This window comes from Opisthocomus hoazin, chromosome 3 (genome assembly GCF_030867145.1).
Source record: "Opisthocomus hoazin isolate bOpiHoa1 chromosome 3, bOpiHoa1.hap1, whole genome shotgun sequence".
Lineage (NCBI taxonomy): Eukaryota > Metazoa > Chordata > Aves > Opisthocomiformes > Opisthocomidae > Opisthocomus > Opisthocomus hoazin.
In genome coordinates this window covers 84,313,251-84,329,855 of record NC_134416.1, presented here as the reverse complement: position 1 = coordinate 84,329,855, position 16,605 = coordinate 84,313,251, and the positions used below count along the sequence as shown (strand labels likewise).

At 47.9% G+C, this 16,605-nt stretch overlaps 3 protein-coding genes across 6 annotated transcripts in view; 1 reads left to right on the top strand and 2 right to left on the bottom strand.

Moving 5' to 3' along the window:
- Positions 1-525: 525 nt before the first annotated feature.
- On the bottom strand, positions 526-4,084 carry NHLRC1 (NHL repeat containing E3 ubiquitin protein ligase 1). The gene has a single exon (XM_075416825.1). It carries the CDS (start codon positions 4,074-4,076, stop codon positions 2,934-2,936), a length of 1,143 nt encoding a protein of 380 aa, XP_075272940.1. The 5' UTR covers positions 4,077-4,084; the 3' UTR covers positions 526-2,933.
- A 278-nt stretch (positions 4,085-4,362) lies between these two features.
- Positions 4,363-15,886, bottom strand: TPMT (thiopurine S-methyltransferase). Of its 4 annotated transcripts, none has more exons than XM_075416824.1 (9): positions 15,862-15,886; positions 14,590-14,751; positions 13,727-13,819; positions 12,505-12,637; positions 11,979-12,031; positions 7,176-7,250; positions 6,344-6,429; positions 5,296-5,340; positions 4,363-4,501 (listed from the first exon to the last, which is right to left on the bottom strand). In XM_075416824.1, the coding sequence occupies exons 2-9, from the start codon at positions 14,727-14,729 to the stop codon at positions 4,386-4,388; spliced, it is 741 nt and encodes a 246-aa protein (XP_075272939.1). In that variant the 5' UTR covers positions 14,730-14,751; positions 15,862-15,886; the 3' UTR covers positions 4,363-4,385. The 4 variants fall into 4 exon arrangements, with proteins under 4 accessions (XP_075272939.1, XP_075272936.1, XP_075272937.1 ...); XM_075416821.1 differs by lacking the exon at positions 15,862-15,886 and adding an exon at positions 15,169-15,348; XM_075416822.1 differs by lacking the exon at positions 15,862-15,886 and adding an exon at positions 14,856-14,993.
- The window catches only part of KDM1B (lysine demethylase 1B), a 29,001-nt gene continuing 27,688 nt past the window's right edge, over positions 15,293-16,605 (top strand). Inside the window, exons 1-2 of the mRNA XM_075416820.1 lie at positions 15,293-15,397; positions 15,551-15,617. The gene's annotated coding sequence lies outside the window, so the exon portion shown is untranslated. The remainder of the gene's footprint in view (positions 15,398-15,550; positions 15,618-16,605) is intronic.

The window sequence follows — 16,605 nt, the reverse complement described above, 5'->3', positions numbered from 1 at the left end:
GTGACTAAATTGCAACAGATCCGCGGATGGACAGGAGCAGCACACGTCCCCTAGGCCTCTGAAAAGCAGATGGCATTAAGGTATCATCCTGAAGGCAGCGGGTATCTGCAGTAGCTACAGGGGAAATGTGCATATATGCATAAAGTAAGAGGCAAGAGTAAGTAAAAATGTCAAAGGCTTTTTAGCTTGTTATCAGTATAGGTGGATCTCTGTTTCCCATTCTCTCTTAAATTCTCTTCTGTGACAAAAGGAAGGTATCAGGTTTACTGCTGAATTTTCCCTTACACACTGAAGAACTCAAAATTTTTGATCAGAGTTTTTGTACAGTTCTTTACGGCTTCTCAATTTAGGCACCTGCACCAAATGAATTTAGACAGACTGTAACGGTTTCTTTGCTGCAGTGTTGTACAAAGCTAAGCACCACGCTTCATAGCAAAATGAAACCAGCTGCCTCACTCACAGAAAAAGTCTAGATTTGCTTGCAGGAGCTAAAGCAGAGAGGACGGGAGATGGCATACAGCAAACTTGATAGAATAAAGGCACAAAGTTTATTTTGCTTACAAACCCAAACATCAAGTGATCTCTAGTCACATACCAAAGGAGATAGGATCAGAATGAGCCACAATGGGAGTTTTTGTGAATTTTAAAGCGGCATGAGTCAAATACTGAAAAATCAGCATTTCAGCTGCTGGAAAGTTGCCTGCATGGCAGCAGGCGCTAGGAAATTTGCCCATCTGTGAGCTCAGTGGCAAAAACAAGCTGCTGGTGCACACGAAGGTTTGAGGAGATGAAAGCTCACAGCCCAAGGTTCAGAGAAAGTGCTACTGTGATAAACTACTAATTATGTATGAATACAGCACTGATGGTATTGCATGCGTTTTGAAGCACAGCAGTTCCCCAAAGGAAGTGTTATCCAATTGTTTCTATACCCCTCAAAGACAGACGTCTCCCTGGCACCTAGAAAGTAATATATATCCCAGGGTGCTGCTTCTCTGAGTACATTTCCTTCCTGACCCCTGAAGAGGGCTCCCGATCAGGGCCGCACACATCCTACTGCAGAACAGCCGAGGAATATTTCTGGTCCCACCAGAAGCACGTACTGAGTGGCCTGGCAGTAAAGAAGGCTGGAAAAGACCACATGTGCAGCTCCACACATTTTCCAATAGCAACCAATGACCCTACAACAACTTTCTCCAAATGAAAAAGAAACCATCTACAGGGCAGCCGCAACAGAGAAATTGGATTGTAACAAAACAGCCCATGATAAAAATATACGAGGAGTTTTCACTATATGATTCAATATAGCAGTAAGGAAATCACACTTTATTGGCAGGCCACTGTTCAATTAACCTTTATAAATAGATGCACTTAATAGATTTGGCTTGTTTATGTAAATGTTAACGTAAAACAGATTAATACATTGGCTGAATTAGAGGGCTAAACCGCTCCAGTTTAAAGTAAGTATTCGGTGTATCACTGGCGCAGTACCACATGCAGTTATTAAATGCCCTGAAGTCAGACCAAAAGCCAGACTGAAAATTTACTGGTAGAAAGATCTCCTGTGAATTCCAAATTACGTTAGTTAATATCAGTGCTTTCAGTGACTACATAAACAAAATTGCCCCAGAAGTTTTATGCCATTTTAACCTACTTGTCTCTACCTCGGATAGCATTTACGTTTGTATCTAAATTCCTTTTATTGCTGAACTGCCTAAGTAATCATTTTAGCAGCAGGCAAATGCCTAAAAGTGCAGTAGTGACTTCTAGTGGGGGTGTTAAATCCTTCTCAAAGTAATTCAGACATACCTGAATTTCCACAGTGCAATAAGGCAACAGAACTTGTGTCCACAGTGAAAGTGTTTTCAAGAAAATATAAGCTGATCTAAACCTGCTGTGTATTCACAATCAACAAAACCTCATTTGGAAGCTAGGAAAAAAATGAGGCTTACGATCCCGCTTTCTCTTATTACTTCTCACCAACATTTCAATTTCCAGTTGAACCCTGGAGTTTGGAACGCGAAAGTCCCGTATCAACGACAAGCCAGAGGCAGGCAGCAGCGGAGACGTCCCAAGCGTCCTTGTGCTAGCAGCACAGCCAACTTGGTTTTACATACGCGAAAGTATCTGTGATCTAAACTCGAGTACTTCGAGGGGCTTTTAGGGAAAGCTGCCCGCGCTAGTAACCACACACCAAATTATCTCTGGGTAAAGACACAGACTTGCGTGTTATATAGGAAGACCAAGTACTCCACTACGACCCTAACGAAGGTGGGAATAAACCGGTACAGAGAAGAGTGCTCCTGGAGGTGCGTTTCCCCAGTATGGACAAAATAGGCTTTGAGCACAGATTCGCTTCACATAACTCACTCATCAGTGGTAGCTCCTCCATCCCAACAATCTTAGCTGGATTCAGCCGGCCTCGAACCGAAGCTTCCGCTTCTCCTGTCATTTCGTCAAGCCAGTCTCCTTCCTTGTGCAGAAATCCTGGAAGCAGAATGTCTGTTGCTCTCATGAGTGCACCTACGCTTAACGAGGCATAATGAAAACTGCACGCTGGGAAACGTAAGCAAACGATGCATCACTTTTTCTCCCAGGTGCCAGTCTTTGATTACTCCATTCCAAATGTTGTTGTTATTACTTGTCAAAAAGTACCACAAACGTTTGGTGTCAAGGTATGGAATAGTTTTAAAATGCCAAATTGTCTTCTTGGTTGATTCATTGACTACGGCCTGCACCGGCCAGGTCTTCTCCCGTGGAGAGGCAAGAGATTTGATCCAGGTTTTGCAGGAAGCCCAGCCATGTTGATTGCAGAGGGCAATTTCACTTTGAGCCCAGAAAATGCCTCCTCCCTACATGCCTACTAACACCAGAACTTCGCACACTTTGTGGCCAAAAAGCAGCTGGAACCTACGGCAGCAAGCACCTCGACCCGTTCAGGTAGAGCTATATATTTTTACTGAATGATCCCCGCTGTCTAAAACGACGAGGGAATCGTTTGCCATGTAAGTCAGTCCTACGGGGTAAGAAAGCCCGTGGCTAATCAGAGGGTTAAAGATGGGAAACTCCTTGGGTTTCCCTAGGCATACGACGGCCTGGCTACGGACATCCGTCACTACAACGCGGCCCTCTTTGTCAAAGGCCACAGCTGTCGTGTACATTTTGGCGGGGAAAACGAGGTTCAGCCCGAAGCTGTCCATCTGGCCGATGAGATCCATCTCCGCGCTGAATATCTTCACTCGGGTGCTGCCGTCGTTCGGTCCTTGGGCTTTGAGGTGCTCTATTACCACGACGGCACCCGAGGTCTGCGAGACGGCAACCCCTCTCGGGCTGACGAGCCGAGATCGGATCATCTGACACTTCTTTAGCTTCCCCGTCTTGAAGTCGGCCGTCAGGCGGTAGAGAGCCCCCGCCTCTGCGTCGGTCAGGATTACTTCGCCCTCGGGGGTGGCATCCAAGCCCCAGGGCAGACAGAAACCTTCCCGGACAGCCAGGACCCCCCTTCCCTCGAAATCGAAGGCCTTCACAGAACGGTCCCCGCCGTCGGCGACCACCACGTGCCCGTCGGGCGTGACCGTCACATCAAGCGGGTACTTGATGTCGTTGCCCGCATCCCCCCGCTCCCCGAACCGCTGCAGGCAGGACCCACCAGGCCCGAAGACGTGGATCCTCTTCTTGCCGTCGTGCGCCACGGCCAGGCGCCCCGACCTCCGGCACGCCGCCACGCCGGTGGGGTTGACCAGCGACCCCCAGCCCCCCAGCGACAGCCGCAGCCCCAGGCCCGCGGGGGCCGGCGCGACCTCCCCGCCGCCGCTCCCCCGCAGCCCGGCCGAGGGGCCCAGCTCCTCCAGCAGCTGCAGCAGCGGCAGGCAGTCGCTGGTCTCGGCCGAGCCGCAGGCCCGCCGGCAGAAGGGACACTCCAGCCGCCGGCCCTCGGGGCCGCCCAGGGCCCTCACGCAGCCCCGGCAGAGGACGTGCCCGCAGGGCAGGTTTCGCGGCCGGCGCTGCCCGCCGGGCCCGTACCGCTCGAAGCACACCCGGCACTCCAGCAGGCCCAGCTCCGCCTCGGCCTCCGCCATCACCGACGCCGGCGGCCCCCGGGGGCGGAGCGGCGCTGCCGGCAGCGCCGCTCCGCCCCCGAGGCCGCCCTCGCCGGCCGCAGACAAACGGCCCCGTTTATTTTTCTCGTCGAATCGATGCGGAAGAAAAGGACGCGCTTTAGAAATGCGCGTTTGCGCGGGGAGGCGTAAGAAGGAGCCCTGCGCGTCTCCAAAGTTTTGCTGTACGCTGGAGCTTGCTTGGTAACCCCCCCGAAACATGTCTCGTTTTAAAAGGCGAGATAAAAATAAAAGCAAGATGGGTGTGTAAGTTATTTTAGTCGATTTTAATCAAGGTACAAACTTCAGTAAATACAGGACCTCCAGAAAATAATCTAGTCCCCACTGCCTGTGTCTGTCTGAGAAGTCGTCGACTTTTTGAAGATGCTGAATTTCGCAGTGGTCACCTGAAAAGGAGGAAAGAGTAACATTATTGAACAACTAGTCACTGATAAATGCTGACCATCAGGAAAGAGGAAAAAAAAAAAGAAATCTCATCCACGGATTTCCTCACAGTCCCTAACGCAGTGACACAAACGTGCCAGGGAAAACTTACCCGTCTCTCTCGCACTGGGACGCAACTGTCCATGCCAACGACTTGCTGGGCACAGACAGCGCAGGGGTCTCAGAACGCTGCACGTTTAAAAGAAGTGCAATATCAAAGCATATCAGGAGGGACTTTTAAAATGAAATTCCCGCCCTAACTCTAATTTTCGTTATTGTGATGGATTCGAGTTGTACATTTAGCATTTTCTTCACGTGGCATGTTACGTTCCTCCTTTGGCTACAAAAGTACAGCAGAAAGTAGAACTGAGATGCAAACGCCTGGTATTAAAACCAGGGTAGCTGGCGATGAGGTGCAGAGAAAGACAAAATAGTCAAAAGGGACCAAGGCTGCAGCTACGAGACCACCGAGTGCAGTGTGAATCCTGGGAGCATGAAAAGATGCCGAGGGGAGGAAAGGGACAGCATCTGTCTCTCGGGTTTTCTTTGTATCTTTTGAAGAGCTGAGAATTTTCTTTGACAGCAAAATCCCAGTGGCTAAATGGCATTTATTTTCCCTGTTATTTTTCCGTGACTCCACCCCTTAAGTAAGAAGCAAATTAGTCTCTATCACTTGTCCCAAGGTGAGGCAGAAGCACATAAACACATTTATGTGTTTTGGAAAAAATTCCTAAGGGTTAGTTGAAATATTACTTACCAAACAAGCTTTTAATTTCAGCTTCAGGAACGTAAAATGGTGGGCCTGAAAGAAAATGGGTGAAGCTAATCAGAGAGCAGACACAGCAAGGCAACAAACATTTACACTGCAGCAGGAGAGCCCGCCCCACCACTCAGAGCACCTGGGCTGCAGTCAGGCCCTGGTGCATAGCACTGTCTGCAGGAACCAGAAAACTCCACAGCCAAGAGCTTAAGGCACCTTGGTGGGCCCCCAGACAGCTTCAGGTGGTGCTGCTGCATCACCTCCAGCCTGCAGCCAGGGTAGCCACGTTGTAGAAGTCACAGTTGTGCCGTGGATACAACCACTCTCCGTGTGCCGTGTGAGTCTGGCCAACAATCTCTTTATACTACAATGGCATAATTAAAGCTAAAAGGTGAATAATGTGAGAGGGGGACAATGAATTAAACTATTGTTGCTTATGATAACAAGACCTGTTTTTTCAGGGATAATTATGCTGAAGAGTCCAAAAGCAGCAAGAAATCTATTTCTTTGGAGAGTTAATAATTAACAACAACAAAAACATCTTTTAAAATACCTCAGAATTCACTATGAAGTTATAAAATGAAAAAAATACTTTATGATTTTACAGAATGTCACCGCTTCCAAGCATATTCAGACCATGTTGTGGCTGGGAGAGAGGCATGAGATCGGCAACACGTTGGGTTGCAAGTACAGGGTCAACAGAGTGAAGCCTACAACGTTCTTGGGAGTGCTTCGAGCTCCCTGGGCCAGATGGGATGTTGCTCTAAGCACTCACTCACAGCCACACTTCCAGTTTCACTTCTTTGTTAATATACCATGTCTGTCCTCCACTTACCCTTAGATGTCTGAATGCTAAACAGAAAGCAAATTTAGACCAAGCTTGGTCAACATCTAAAATTTTTAACACACAGTTGCACTGGCGTGATCAGCTGATAAAGCTATGCTGGTGAAAAACCTGGGGAAGACACTGATGTATCTACAGCATCTACAAACAATTTGTATTAAAGCATGCAAAATCAAAACATGAACAGTGCAAAGTTCTCACCTTTGTGTTTGTTTGGATCATATAAAACCGTAACGAGGAGATAAGAAGAATTTTTCTCCATTAAGGTGATCATCAAACTGACATAGCTAAAAGGAGAAAGTTATACTTCATTATTTTGGAACTGTACAAACGTCCAAGCATAGCATTCCAAATATTCAGCAAAAGAGTTAACGCGTATTTCTATGCAGAGACAACTTGAAGTGAACTGCACAGAAACTAAGCAAAGCTTCGTCTGAATTTCGTGAGCATGAAATTCATGCCACACATGAAACACCTCAAATAAAGGTTACTCCTCGTAAACATGCATTTACGTTTTTGCATATTCTTCTCAAAAGTAACAGACAAAACACAGTATTCATCTGCCACAGTCTGAAATACAGTACAATATACAGTACTGTTCTTTCGAAATTATTCTGAATTCAAGATTAGGTATTTAATTAAAAAGCCTCGGAGTACGGTCAAACTACATTTCGGCTGGCTGTAGGCAAGAACAAAAAAATAATGGAATAAAGGGAAGTGAGGGGAAAAAGAACAAGGAGAGGAGAAGCGGATGGGGTGAGAAGGAAATAATAAAATTCAGATGAGACGTGCAGCTCTGCTTCTGCTGGGTTGCAACAAACCACATATTTTCCCACCAAGAGGCAGGGTGGCTTCCTGAAGGAAGCTCACAAAACTCGAGTACAGCACTCCGCGACTGCAGCTGACGCTGGTGGTAGAGAACAACTTGTGTAGGTTACTCCTTTAAATGAAACAGGACTCATTGACAAGTTGCAGGAAGAAAAACAGGTGTCACTGCATATATTAAAGACAATAACAAAGCAAATGTACTAACCGTTTTCTGTCGCATGGATTCACAGCTACCAGAGCTCCTCTGTCCCAAACCCCATCAAACTTGCCAACTATTGAGCTATAACGAGATGAGGAAAAGGCTTAAGAATACTAAAAATTCCCTTCTTCTTTATTTTACCTTCATCTTTTTTTTACCTTCATCTTTATTCAGATACTTCTGTGAAGCCACAAGGATTCTCCAGCTGGCTGTGCAGATTCCCCGCCACCTTTTTGTTACAGTCCAGCATTTTCATGATCCAAAGGCATATGGTCTCTAACCAAAGAAACCCTCCTGGAATATGGCCCTGCCGTGACAGCAAAGAGGTCCTGGAATTGCTCAGCATTTCCCCATCATTAGGGGTTGCTGAGACAAGGCAGGGAGGAAGGAAAGCAGCTTAAACACATTTGGGCTGCAAATCTGGGTTTTCGCCAGTCATACCCTGCCACGACCCTTGAGGCAGCACTAACTGCACTCAGCACGTCCATAGTTCTCGGCCACCCTCTAAAACCCACGCATGATTTCAAATGTGGGGTAAAGAAGCAATGAGACCATTGCTTTACTCTCCCTGAACTCAGCACACCAAGTAACTGTAGACACCTCAATTCCTGGCTACGTGCCCAGGACAGTTAGCTTCAGCTTGAAATTTGTTTAATGCTAGAAAAGCTGAGTTACACTGCTGCTTGCCTCAGTCTGCCACCACCACAGACATTATTTTTGCTCCTGGATGTGCTGGCAGATGGCTTCAGTGACCACCCAAAACTGCAAATGGCCAAGACTATTGGGAAGGGCCTTTATTGATGGGTGGTAAGAGCAGTCAGGGTGACACTAGAGGTGTGGATATTTCACGGGGAAGGAAGAACCTTGTTTCTGGTAATTATTTAAACAGTAGTTTAGAAGGTAAGGTAGTAATAACCTAAGTTGCATAATTTTAAATAAAGTCTGAAGGAAGTTTACTCAGTGAGAAAAATACAGTACGGAACTGTGCAATACCTTTCTGCCTACTGGGAGGGTGTCAGAGTCCAATTGCATCACCTCTTTCTTCACTTCTGTACTGGTTTTGGCTGGGGCAGAATTACATTTCTTCATAGCAGCTTGTACAGGGCTACGTTTTGGATTTGTGCAGAAAATAGTGTTGATAACACACTGAAGTTTTAGTTACTGCCGAGCAGTGCTTACACAGCACCAAGGCCTTTTCTGCTCCTCGCACCACCCCACCAACGAGTAGGCTGGAGGTGCACAAGACACTGGGAGGGGACACAGCTGGGACAGCTGACCCCAACTGACCAAAGGGACATATTCCAGTCCATAGGGCGTCATGCTCAGCAATAAAACCGGAGGGGAGCATGGCAGGGAGGCCACTGCCTGGGGAGTGGCTGGGCATCAGTCGGTTGGTGGCAGGCAATTGCTTTCATTTGCATCACTTGTCTTTCTTGGGTTTTATTTTCCTGTCTCTTTGGTTGGTGGGTTTTTCCTTACAATTTTTTTTCAATTTCTTTTAAATTATTAAACTGTTTTTATCTCAACCCCTAAGTTTCTTTCTCACGTTTACCTTTCTGATTGTCCCCGCTATCCCACCAAGGGGGAGTGGGCAAGCGGCTGTGCGGTGCTTAGTTGCCAGCTGGGATTGAACCAGGACAACTACTGCCTGCATGCTGCTCATTCCATTGCAATGGCATTGCTAAGTCACTGGCATCCAGCCTAGAAGCTGATCCTGTATTTCCCACTCTATTGTGATGGGACATGATGACACTTTTAAGTCATGACTTCTTTTAAAGTTAGCCAAGAATACGCATCTAATTTAAATAACCAGCCTCTTAAATGGAGATTTTTAGAGAGATAGTGAAACACGAAATGGGCACAAGGAGGACAAAGCAAAGTCTAGCAGGGCAGGTGACAAACTTCATCTTCTGAGGCTTGGAGGCTGTTCTCTCTGCATAGCTGAGTCTGCTGTCTGACCTCAGGCAAGCCCCTGCAGGTTTCTGCACTTGGTTTTCTTCTCAACTTTAATCTGGTCTAACTGGAACGATGGCAGTGCCTCCATACAGGCATTTCACGTATTTTACTCCCCATCAATTTCACCAGGGCCTACAGACATTGCAGGCTGCGGGCAGCCCCACGCTGTGGTCTTCCCCCAGTCCCAGTCTGCTGCTGAGTGCTGTGCTGTGCTCCCTGCACATCCGCACATCCAATTTCCTTCCGAGGAGAACCAGGCCATAAGGAAAAGGTCAAAAAAGGTACACAGCTGTCTTTCATCCTGATGTGGAGTCAGGATGATGCTAAGGTGTTAGGAAGTGCTCCTCTTGGGTGTACCTTTCACTGTATCACTACCCAATCTTTCAGCTCTACATTATCTCCTGTTGTGTGTTTATGTGGTATGTAGCATGAGAGATCACAGTCTAGGTACTACTACAACTAGCAAAAATTAACATGCAAAGCAGAAATTCACGTATCTGCAGAAATCCCACTGGATTTAAGCAGTAAAGTTGTGAATTTCTATCTCTGCATATGTTTAGTAGTTTCAGTTGATGCAATTTTTGGTTTTTTTTTTTTTAAGTCTTGCAGCCATAATTGTATTAGGAGGTACAACGGTTGTGTAATATAACTGGTTTACATACGTCTCAGAGTTCCCACAAAGAGCAGTAATTCCTGTTACTGTTTAACTAGCAACAATCTTTGAAATGTCTCATTCTGACAAAGGTCAGGAGCGGATCCGAGTTCTCCTCTAATGAATGCTAGGCTAATAGAGATCAAAAGGATTTCTTTGCAGGCCAGCCTCAGCAAGAGAGAAACAAGTTTAATTTCCATAATTACTCAGTAATTAATAAAATTGTCTGCACATAGAAACTAGAAGAGTGTGTACATTTTTCTAGGCACAGGTATCTGCTGACTGCTATAGGGAATGTAGTTCATACTTTGACCACAACTGCACCCAGTACAGAACCATGCACCCAGAACACCTATCAGCCAATTTATTTTGTGGATGACAAACTACAAACTGGACCCAGTAATATGCACGGAAGATGTCATTAATTACCTAGTTTTGGCTTATTTCATAGTATTATTCCATCATGTTATGACGGAAGTTACAGATTTTACCATGCTACTTGCTACAAAACTTTGAACTGCAATTTTTCAAAAACTGCTGACAAGAAGCTTAAGCAATTCCTAGGCAACTTGTCATCTCACAGCAAGGATTTATAGGGATATGTACAGCAAGCAGATACACTGCAGGGGCAAGGCAGGGAAGGAAACCAGGCGGTACCTACAAAGTCATGTTCATATACAGCCCATCTGTTCCAAGGTGCTCACTTAGCTGGGCTAGTTATATATACATTACTCAAACCAACTGGAGTCAGCTGCACCAGCAGAGGACTTAGCAATGATCTATTGTCTAAAAGACTGTGGACTCTAGTAACAAATATTCTTTTTTTCCAGTTTATGCAGATTGAAAAAAAAAAAAAAGGATCATATAGTAAGCACTGTATTCTGGTGTCCTAAACTACCTGTTATGCCTATACACGTAGCAGCTCTGAAAAGCTAACGATTAAGACTTGACCTCCTTCTTGTTGACCAGCTATGAAACAAAACCTTGTTCCTGACAGTTGTTTGTAAGAAAAGCAAACACACACACACAAAACTTCACCAAAACCTTATACTCTAGGGAAAACCATGTCTAAGTACTTCAAGAGGAGGGAACTACAGTGCAGGACTCCAGGCACTTTCAGCTTCCCACAAGGTACATTACAAAACCAGAAACTATGCTGCTTTCTTGCATGCTCTCCAATCTCCAGCTACCCTGACACCAGTCTAGGTCTGAGGACATTTTCAGACAGACTTAAATATGCCTGTTGCCAACACCCCTGGGAAACCCCTGAGGACAAATAAATAAGCCAGATGCATGACTGTCCGAAGCACAGTCTTCTATGCTACAGGCTGAAGAGAGTCTTAAGTCCTCCCACAGTCTCTGTACAACTCGGTAATTTTCAAAACTCCCCTATCAGCTGATGCTTGAGCAGAAGGTCAGGTGCAAAGCCACCACAAAATCTGAGAAGCAAAGTTTGAGGCCACAGAGCACAGTGGGTTGAAACATTTTTCAGGAGTCAGTAGCGCAGACTGTATTGAAGTATTTCGCATTCTCTGTGGTGTCTTTTAATTAAGAAATAAGGACATTTTAGCACTAAAAATTCTTCAGAAGACATTAGTAAGTCAAGCCATGTTTGTCAAGACACTTGCAGAGTCAGTGTTTGACAACATATGATGTGGTCGTGTAAACTGGAGTGACATAATGTACCTTAAGCCCATGGAGAAAAGCATGTTAAGTAAAGCATGGGACACATATAATCAACAGATACATAGGTAAGCTGTGCCTATTAATAGTTTGGGGAAAAAATCTTTAGTACTTAGTTAAAGGAAAAGCTGTCTAAGAAGACACCTCCCGTATATTCTCTTTTATTATGCTGCTCTGAGTACGGGATTGTGCTAGGGTTTTGCTTTGTAGAATCCATCAACAATATTACGGATAATTTGTTTTTACTGTAAAAGCAAGCAGAGTTTTCTATGATTTTCATAGGATGGCTTAGAACAAGAAGCCCATTTAAAGATATTTAGTTGGCATCTTTATCTAATGGTCAACAACAGAGTTAATTTTTGTTGGAGACTGGCTATTCATATTTCTCCTACAAGTTAATAAGAGTTTTCTTGAGAAGACCTGTTTCAAATCTTTATGGCTGATTCAAATAAAATAATATGACAGTATTAATACATCTTTGATTATAGAAAATTGTAGAACGCACTGTGTATTCCTACCTGGACAAATCATAAATACTGCAGCAGTAGAGAGAAATGCTCCCACAGGTACTCTACAATAAAAAGCAAAGGAAACAATACTTATGAACAAACTATCTTTAAATATAAGTGTATGTATATACTTTATATATTAAAATATACAGGCATGCTATTTTTAAATATACACTTAGGTGTAATGGCGAAAAACCATGAGAAACATTTTTAGTTTTTCTTTATTGAGGCACCTCTCCTGATCCCCTCCAGAGACATTCTGATTTGTCAAGGCATGCAACTGTCCAATTTTAAAATACATCTGCTTTACATCCAGGTGCTTCAATGTCACAAGAAAAGGAAGCCAAAGTAATAAGCTCAAAAGAACTTCTCAGTCCAAAGCTACACCTCAGAGCTTCCTTTCAGAGCTCTTCAGGAGAGGTGAACGATTACCAGTAAGACAGAGGCATAAAAAAGCAGAATGACTTGTTTGCTCAGTTCTGCCAGCATTGCACGATTAACCACACCAGATCATTTGATAACGCAGGAAACGTACCTGCAGCATTTTTGCTCCTGGAATCTCTGGGACTGTCTCCTCGCAATAAGGCAGACTGTGTTCTGCAAAAAAATCCCTCAGCGCTTGCTCGCTGACTTCCACGCCGACAACGCTGTGTCCCATGTCCGCCAGCCTGCACACAGCAGAGAGGTGCCACGTCTACGCGAGGCCCACAGGTCGGGCCATCACTAGATGCGTATCTCCCACGCAGCGTTCATTCGTTAGGAAAACCCCAGGTTTATGATGCACTGGTATGTCAAATCCTGACTTTCTGGAGTGTTCACACTTTACTGAACACCTCCCCTCCATGATGTGAGCTTACATTAGCACCACTCCGCATACAGTTGATGAGGACTTACAGGCTTTATTTAGATTCAGTGGATTATTAATTTCTTTCTACGAACTAGATGAAAACAAAGATGATTACACAGAGAAACTGTCCATTTCGGTTTACAGAAATACGTGCTGCAATGAACTGCAGCAGCTGAGGCACGCTGTCCACCCAGCTGCCTCTGCGGCTTGGCAGAAATGTTGCGCTCAGCAGGGTGCGGTAACCTCTTCAGGGCTGCAGCTCAGCGCAACAGCAACACGCGTCAGAGCCCGCAGTCAGACTAGTAAGTAGTTATCACAATAAAACCTGACAACTGGGACTAACTTGATTACTTGAGGATGCAGTTCAACCAGGGTTTTTTGATTTGTGTCCCTTCCCTCCAAGAAAAAATGCTGGCTTATACAGCCCCTAATTATAAATATAACCCACCCCAAAAAGTAAAATAATAAATGTGAAAAAGAGGAAGTTGGAGTTAGCCCAAATCATTTCAGTTCCCAGTGTGACATGCCACACGGTCGCTTGAAAATGAGCTCTGGCACAACAGACCTCACTGCAGGCAATTTAAGCTGGCATTGCCACCAAAAGAAGGAGTGGTGAGGGCACAGCTTCAGTCACTCTGTCCGTCGCAGAGTCAGTATTCCCCAAGCTGAACTTGGGACCATCAGTTGGACTTTTAGGTTAATGCTTATCCATCCCATTTCTGATACTATACAAAACGCCAGCAAATGAAACCAAACGTCCTCCTCCTTCCAGCCTCCAGTGACGCTGCTTTCCTACCAGCAGAGATGCGGCACATTTCCATTGGCCAATATAAGGTTGGGAATTCCCCCTCTGCCTCCCTTCCCACATCAAATACAACTTTATACTCTTATATATAAGTCTGTGCTTTACCATTTCATCTCTACTGCTTTACCACAAAGTGGGAAAAATATCCTCAGTCCACTCCTGCCGTTTAAAAGAACATCCAGATGCTTCTGTAGGAGCCTGCGGAAGAAGAGACATATTTTACTTCACGCTGCGAGTGTTTGTGCTGCCATGTTAAAAGCCACGTGCTACACACTGTGCCAGGTAACACACAAACTCCATGACGGAACATAGGTTCTTAGTTCAACCCGCTTCACACCAGTAGAAACAAAAACATAAAGTAAAAACATTCACTTTGCATTTACTTAGAAAGAAAATTAATTTGTTAGAAAAGAACACATTTCTCTCTGTTCTGTTTTCTTTCTGTCTTTTCAAGTAAACAAACACACCAACCCACCTCTAAAGGCCACAACAGACAACAAACAGAAAGATTATTAAACTTCTGTATCAATCAAATCACTTGTACAGGTCCTAAATGTAACTTTCCTTGGTCACAAGGCTATATAATCACATTTTCTCTCTTAGGCCGTTGTCTTGCAGTGCACAGTATTTGCTCTGATGCCCTCTGCATATTGTTTTGGGCCCCAGAGTCATAACTTATGAACAGCAGTGCAGAGCTCCTGCATCAGAACATCTAAGATTCTTAATCTAAACTTTACAGCTTAAAAACTGATTTAAAAGTTCTAAATTCAGTGCCATCCTGGTTTTTTCTCTGCCCTTTTTTGACAAATGTAGGTCACAAAAATATTTATGTTTATTTTACTTTCAAACTGCTTAAAATAATTTTCCTCCATCGCTCCATTTTCTGTTACGAGTTTTTTGAACGAGTCAAATTCTTCATCTCACGGCATTTCTCGAAACCGCTTGGGAAGAAGAGTCAAGTCACGTACGGATGCCCTTGTTTCTTGTGAAACCCGGTGTTGCCCGTTTCCCACTTCTGCAGCCACTCGTCCTCAGTCACCACTCTGTCCCTCTGCGACCCGGGATCGGCGCCTTCCAGCCCCGCGGCTGCCTCTGCTGAGGGGTCCATCGTCCCCAGGGAGTGCCAGCAGCTGTGCAAAGAGAGAGAAAAATGACCCCCACCCACCGAACAGTTTGGAGCTGGCTCTTGCTTCCTAGAATCAAATAAAAAACAGCGCGGCTGAAGAGACCGTACCCTGGCGACTGCACCCACCGCGATAACGCGCGCTCTCGCTATCGACGGCTTCAGCTCGACTCTCCCCCCGCAGCGCAGCCTGCTCCAAGCGCCGGGGACCCCCCGCCCCGCACGGAGCGGGCCGGGGGCAACGCGGGGCGAGGCGGGCCGGCGCCCGGGGCCGGTAAGCCGGCAGGCAGACACCGGCGACTCTCCCTCCCTCCCCTCCTCCCTCCCGAGCAAGCCGCGGGCGGGTGGCGGGGGCGAGAAGCGGCTCGGGGCGAGGGGAAGCTGGCGGGGCTCGGCACCCCCCGGCCGCCCCTCGCCCGGGTACCTGCGAGGCGGCGGCGGGTCCGGCGGGGCTGCGGGGACGGGGCTGCGGGGACGGGGCTGCGGGGACGGGGCTGCGGGGACGGGGCTGCGGGGACGGGGCGGTGCCTCCCCGCCCTCCCCTCGCTACGCGCCGCGGAGAGCGGAAGCGGCGGCAGGAGGAGGCGGGCTGAGGGTGCACGGCACCGGGGAGGAGGAGGAGGAGGAGGATGGCAGTGGGGATGGCGGCGGCGGTGAGTGAGCCCCTTCCCCCGGCTGCAGCGCCCGCCCCGCCTCGCTCCGCTCCCCGGGGCAGGTGCGAGCGCTGCCCCCGCCCTCACCTCCCCGCTTCTCCCTCCCTTCCTCCCGCTCCCTTCCCTCCCTTCCCCCTTTCTCCCCCGCTGCAGCTCTAGCAGGAGGCGGCGCGGACACGCGTGAATGTGGTCTGTGGCCCCTGAGCGACCCGGCCCCGAGGTGAGTGTCAGGCGGCTCCCCCCTGCGCCTCCCCGGGGACATCCCACCCCCCGGGGACATCATCCCCCCGGGACCCCTCTCCCGCCAGCTGTCACAGCCGCGGCTCCCGACGCCGGCCCGGGGCGGGGCGGGGGGGGGGTAGGCGAACCCCGCGGCGGCGGCCCGGGGCGGGGGCGGCCGCTGTCAGCCCGCGCCGGCCGTTGACCGGGGCGGGCGGCGGAGGGGTGCGCGCCGCCGGCCCCACCTGCCCCGGCTGTCGGGCCGCTCCCGGTGCCGGTGCCGGTGCCGGTGCCGGGGGGGGGGCTGCTCGCCCCACACCCGCCGCCTGGCTGTCGGCGGGGCAGCCGAACCCCACGGAGCACCGCTGACGGGCGAAACCTCACCGAGCGTGACGGCGTGTGGCGCAGCTCTCCCTCCCTCCCTCCCCTTTTAAAGGGCTTCTCTTCTTAGCCAGGGAGGTCGCAGAATGATGTGAAGCTCAGTCAAGTAAGCAGTGTGTGCTCGTTCTTTAAACATTTGTGGGTTTGGGGTGTTTTTTTGCTGTTGTTTTGGGCGGGGAAGCGGGGCCAGAGCGGCACACCACTGGAAGCAGTGGCCTGGCTTACAGCTATATGCATAAACTCGTGTCTTTTTCTTTCTCCTCGCCTCCCTCTTCCCCCTCTAGCAGTGCTTTTAGCAAAAATACGGGATTCTGTGCGACTGGCCCCTGCCCTTCAAAACGGGAGCCCTCTCTGAACCTTACATGTTTTTACCAAACTTCTTTGTGAATGACAGCTGCCGCCTTTTCTCGCTCTGACCCCGTGTAGGTGATGAAACACCCGCTCGTCCTTCGGCCTTCCCGGGCGAAGGGCCTCGCAGCAGCCCGCGGTCACCCAGGCGAGCGGGCTGGTGCCTTGCCGGCGCTCGGGCAGTCCGAGATGCACACCCGAGACACACAGAGATACTCTGGTGCCTCTGATGCAGAAGGAAAGCTCCAGGGGGGGTTGGT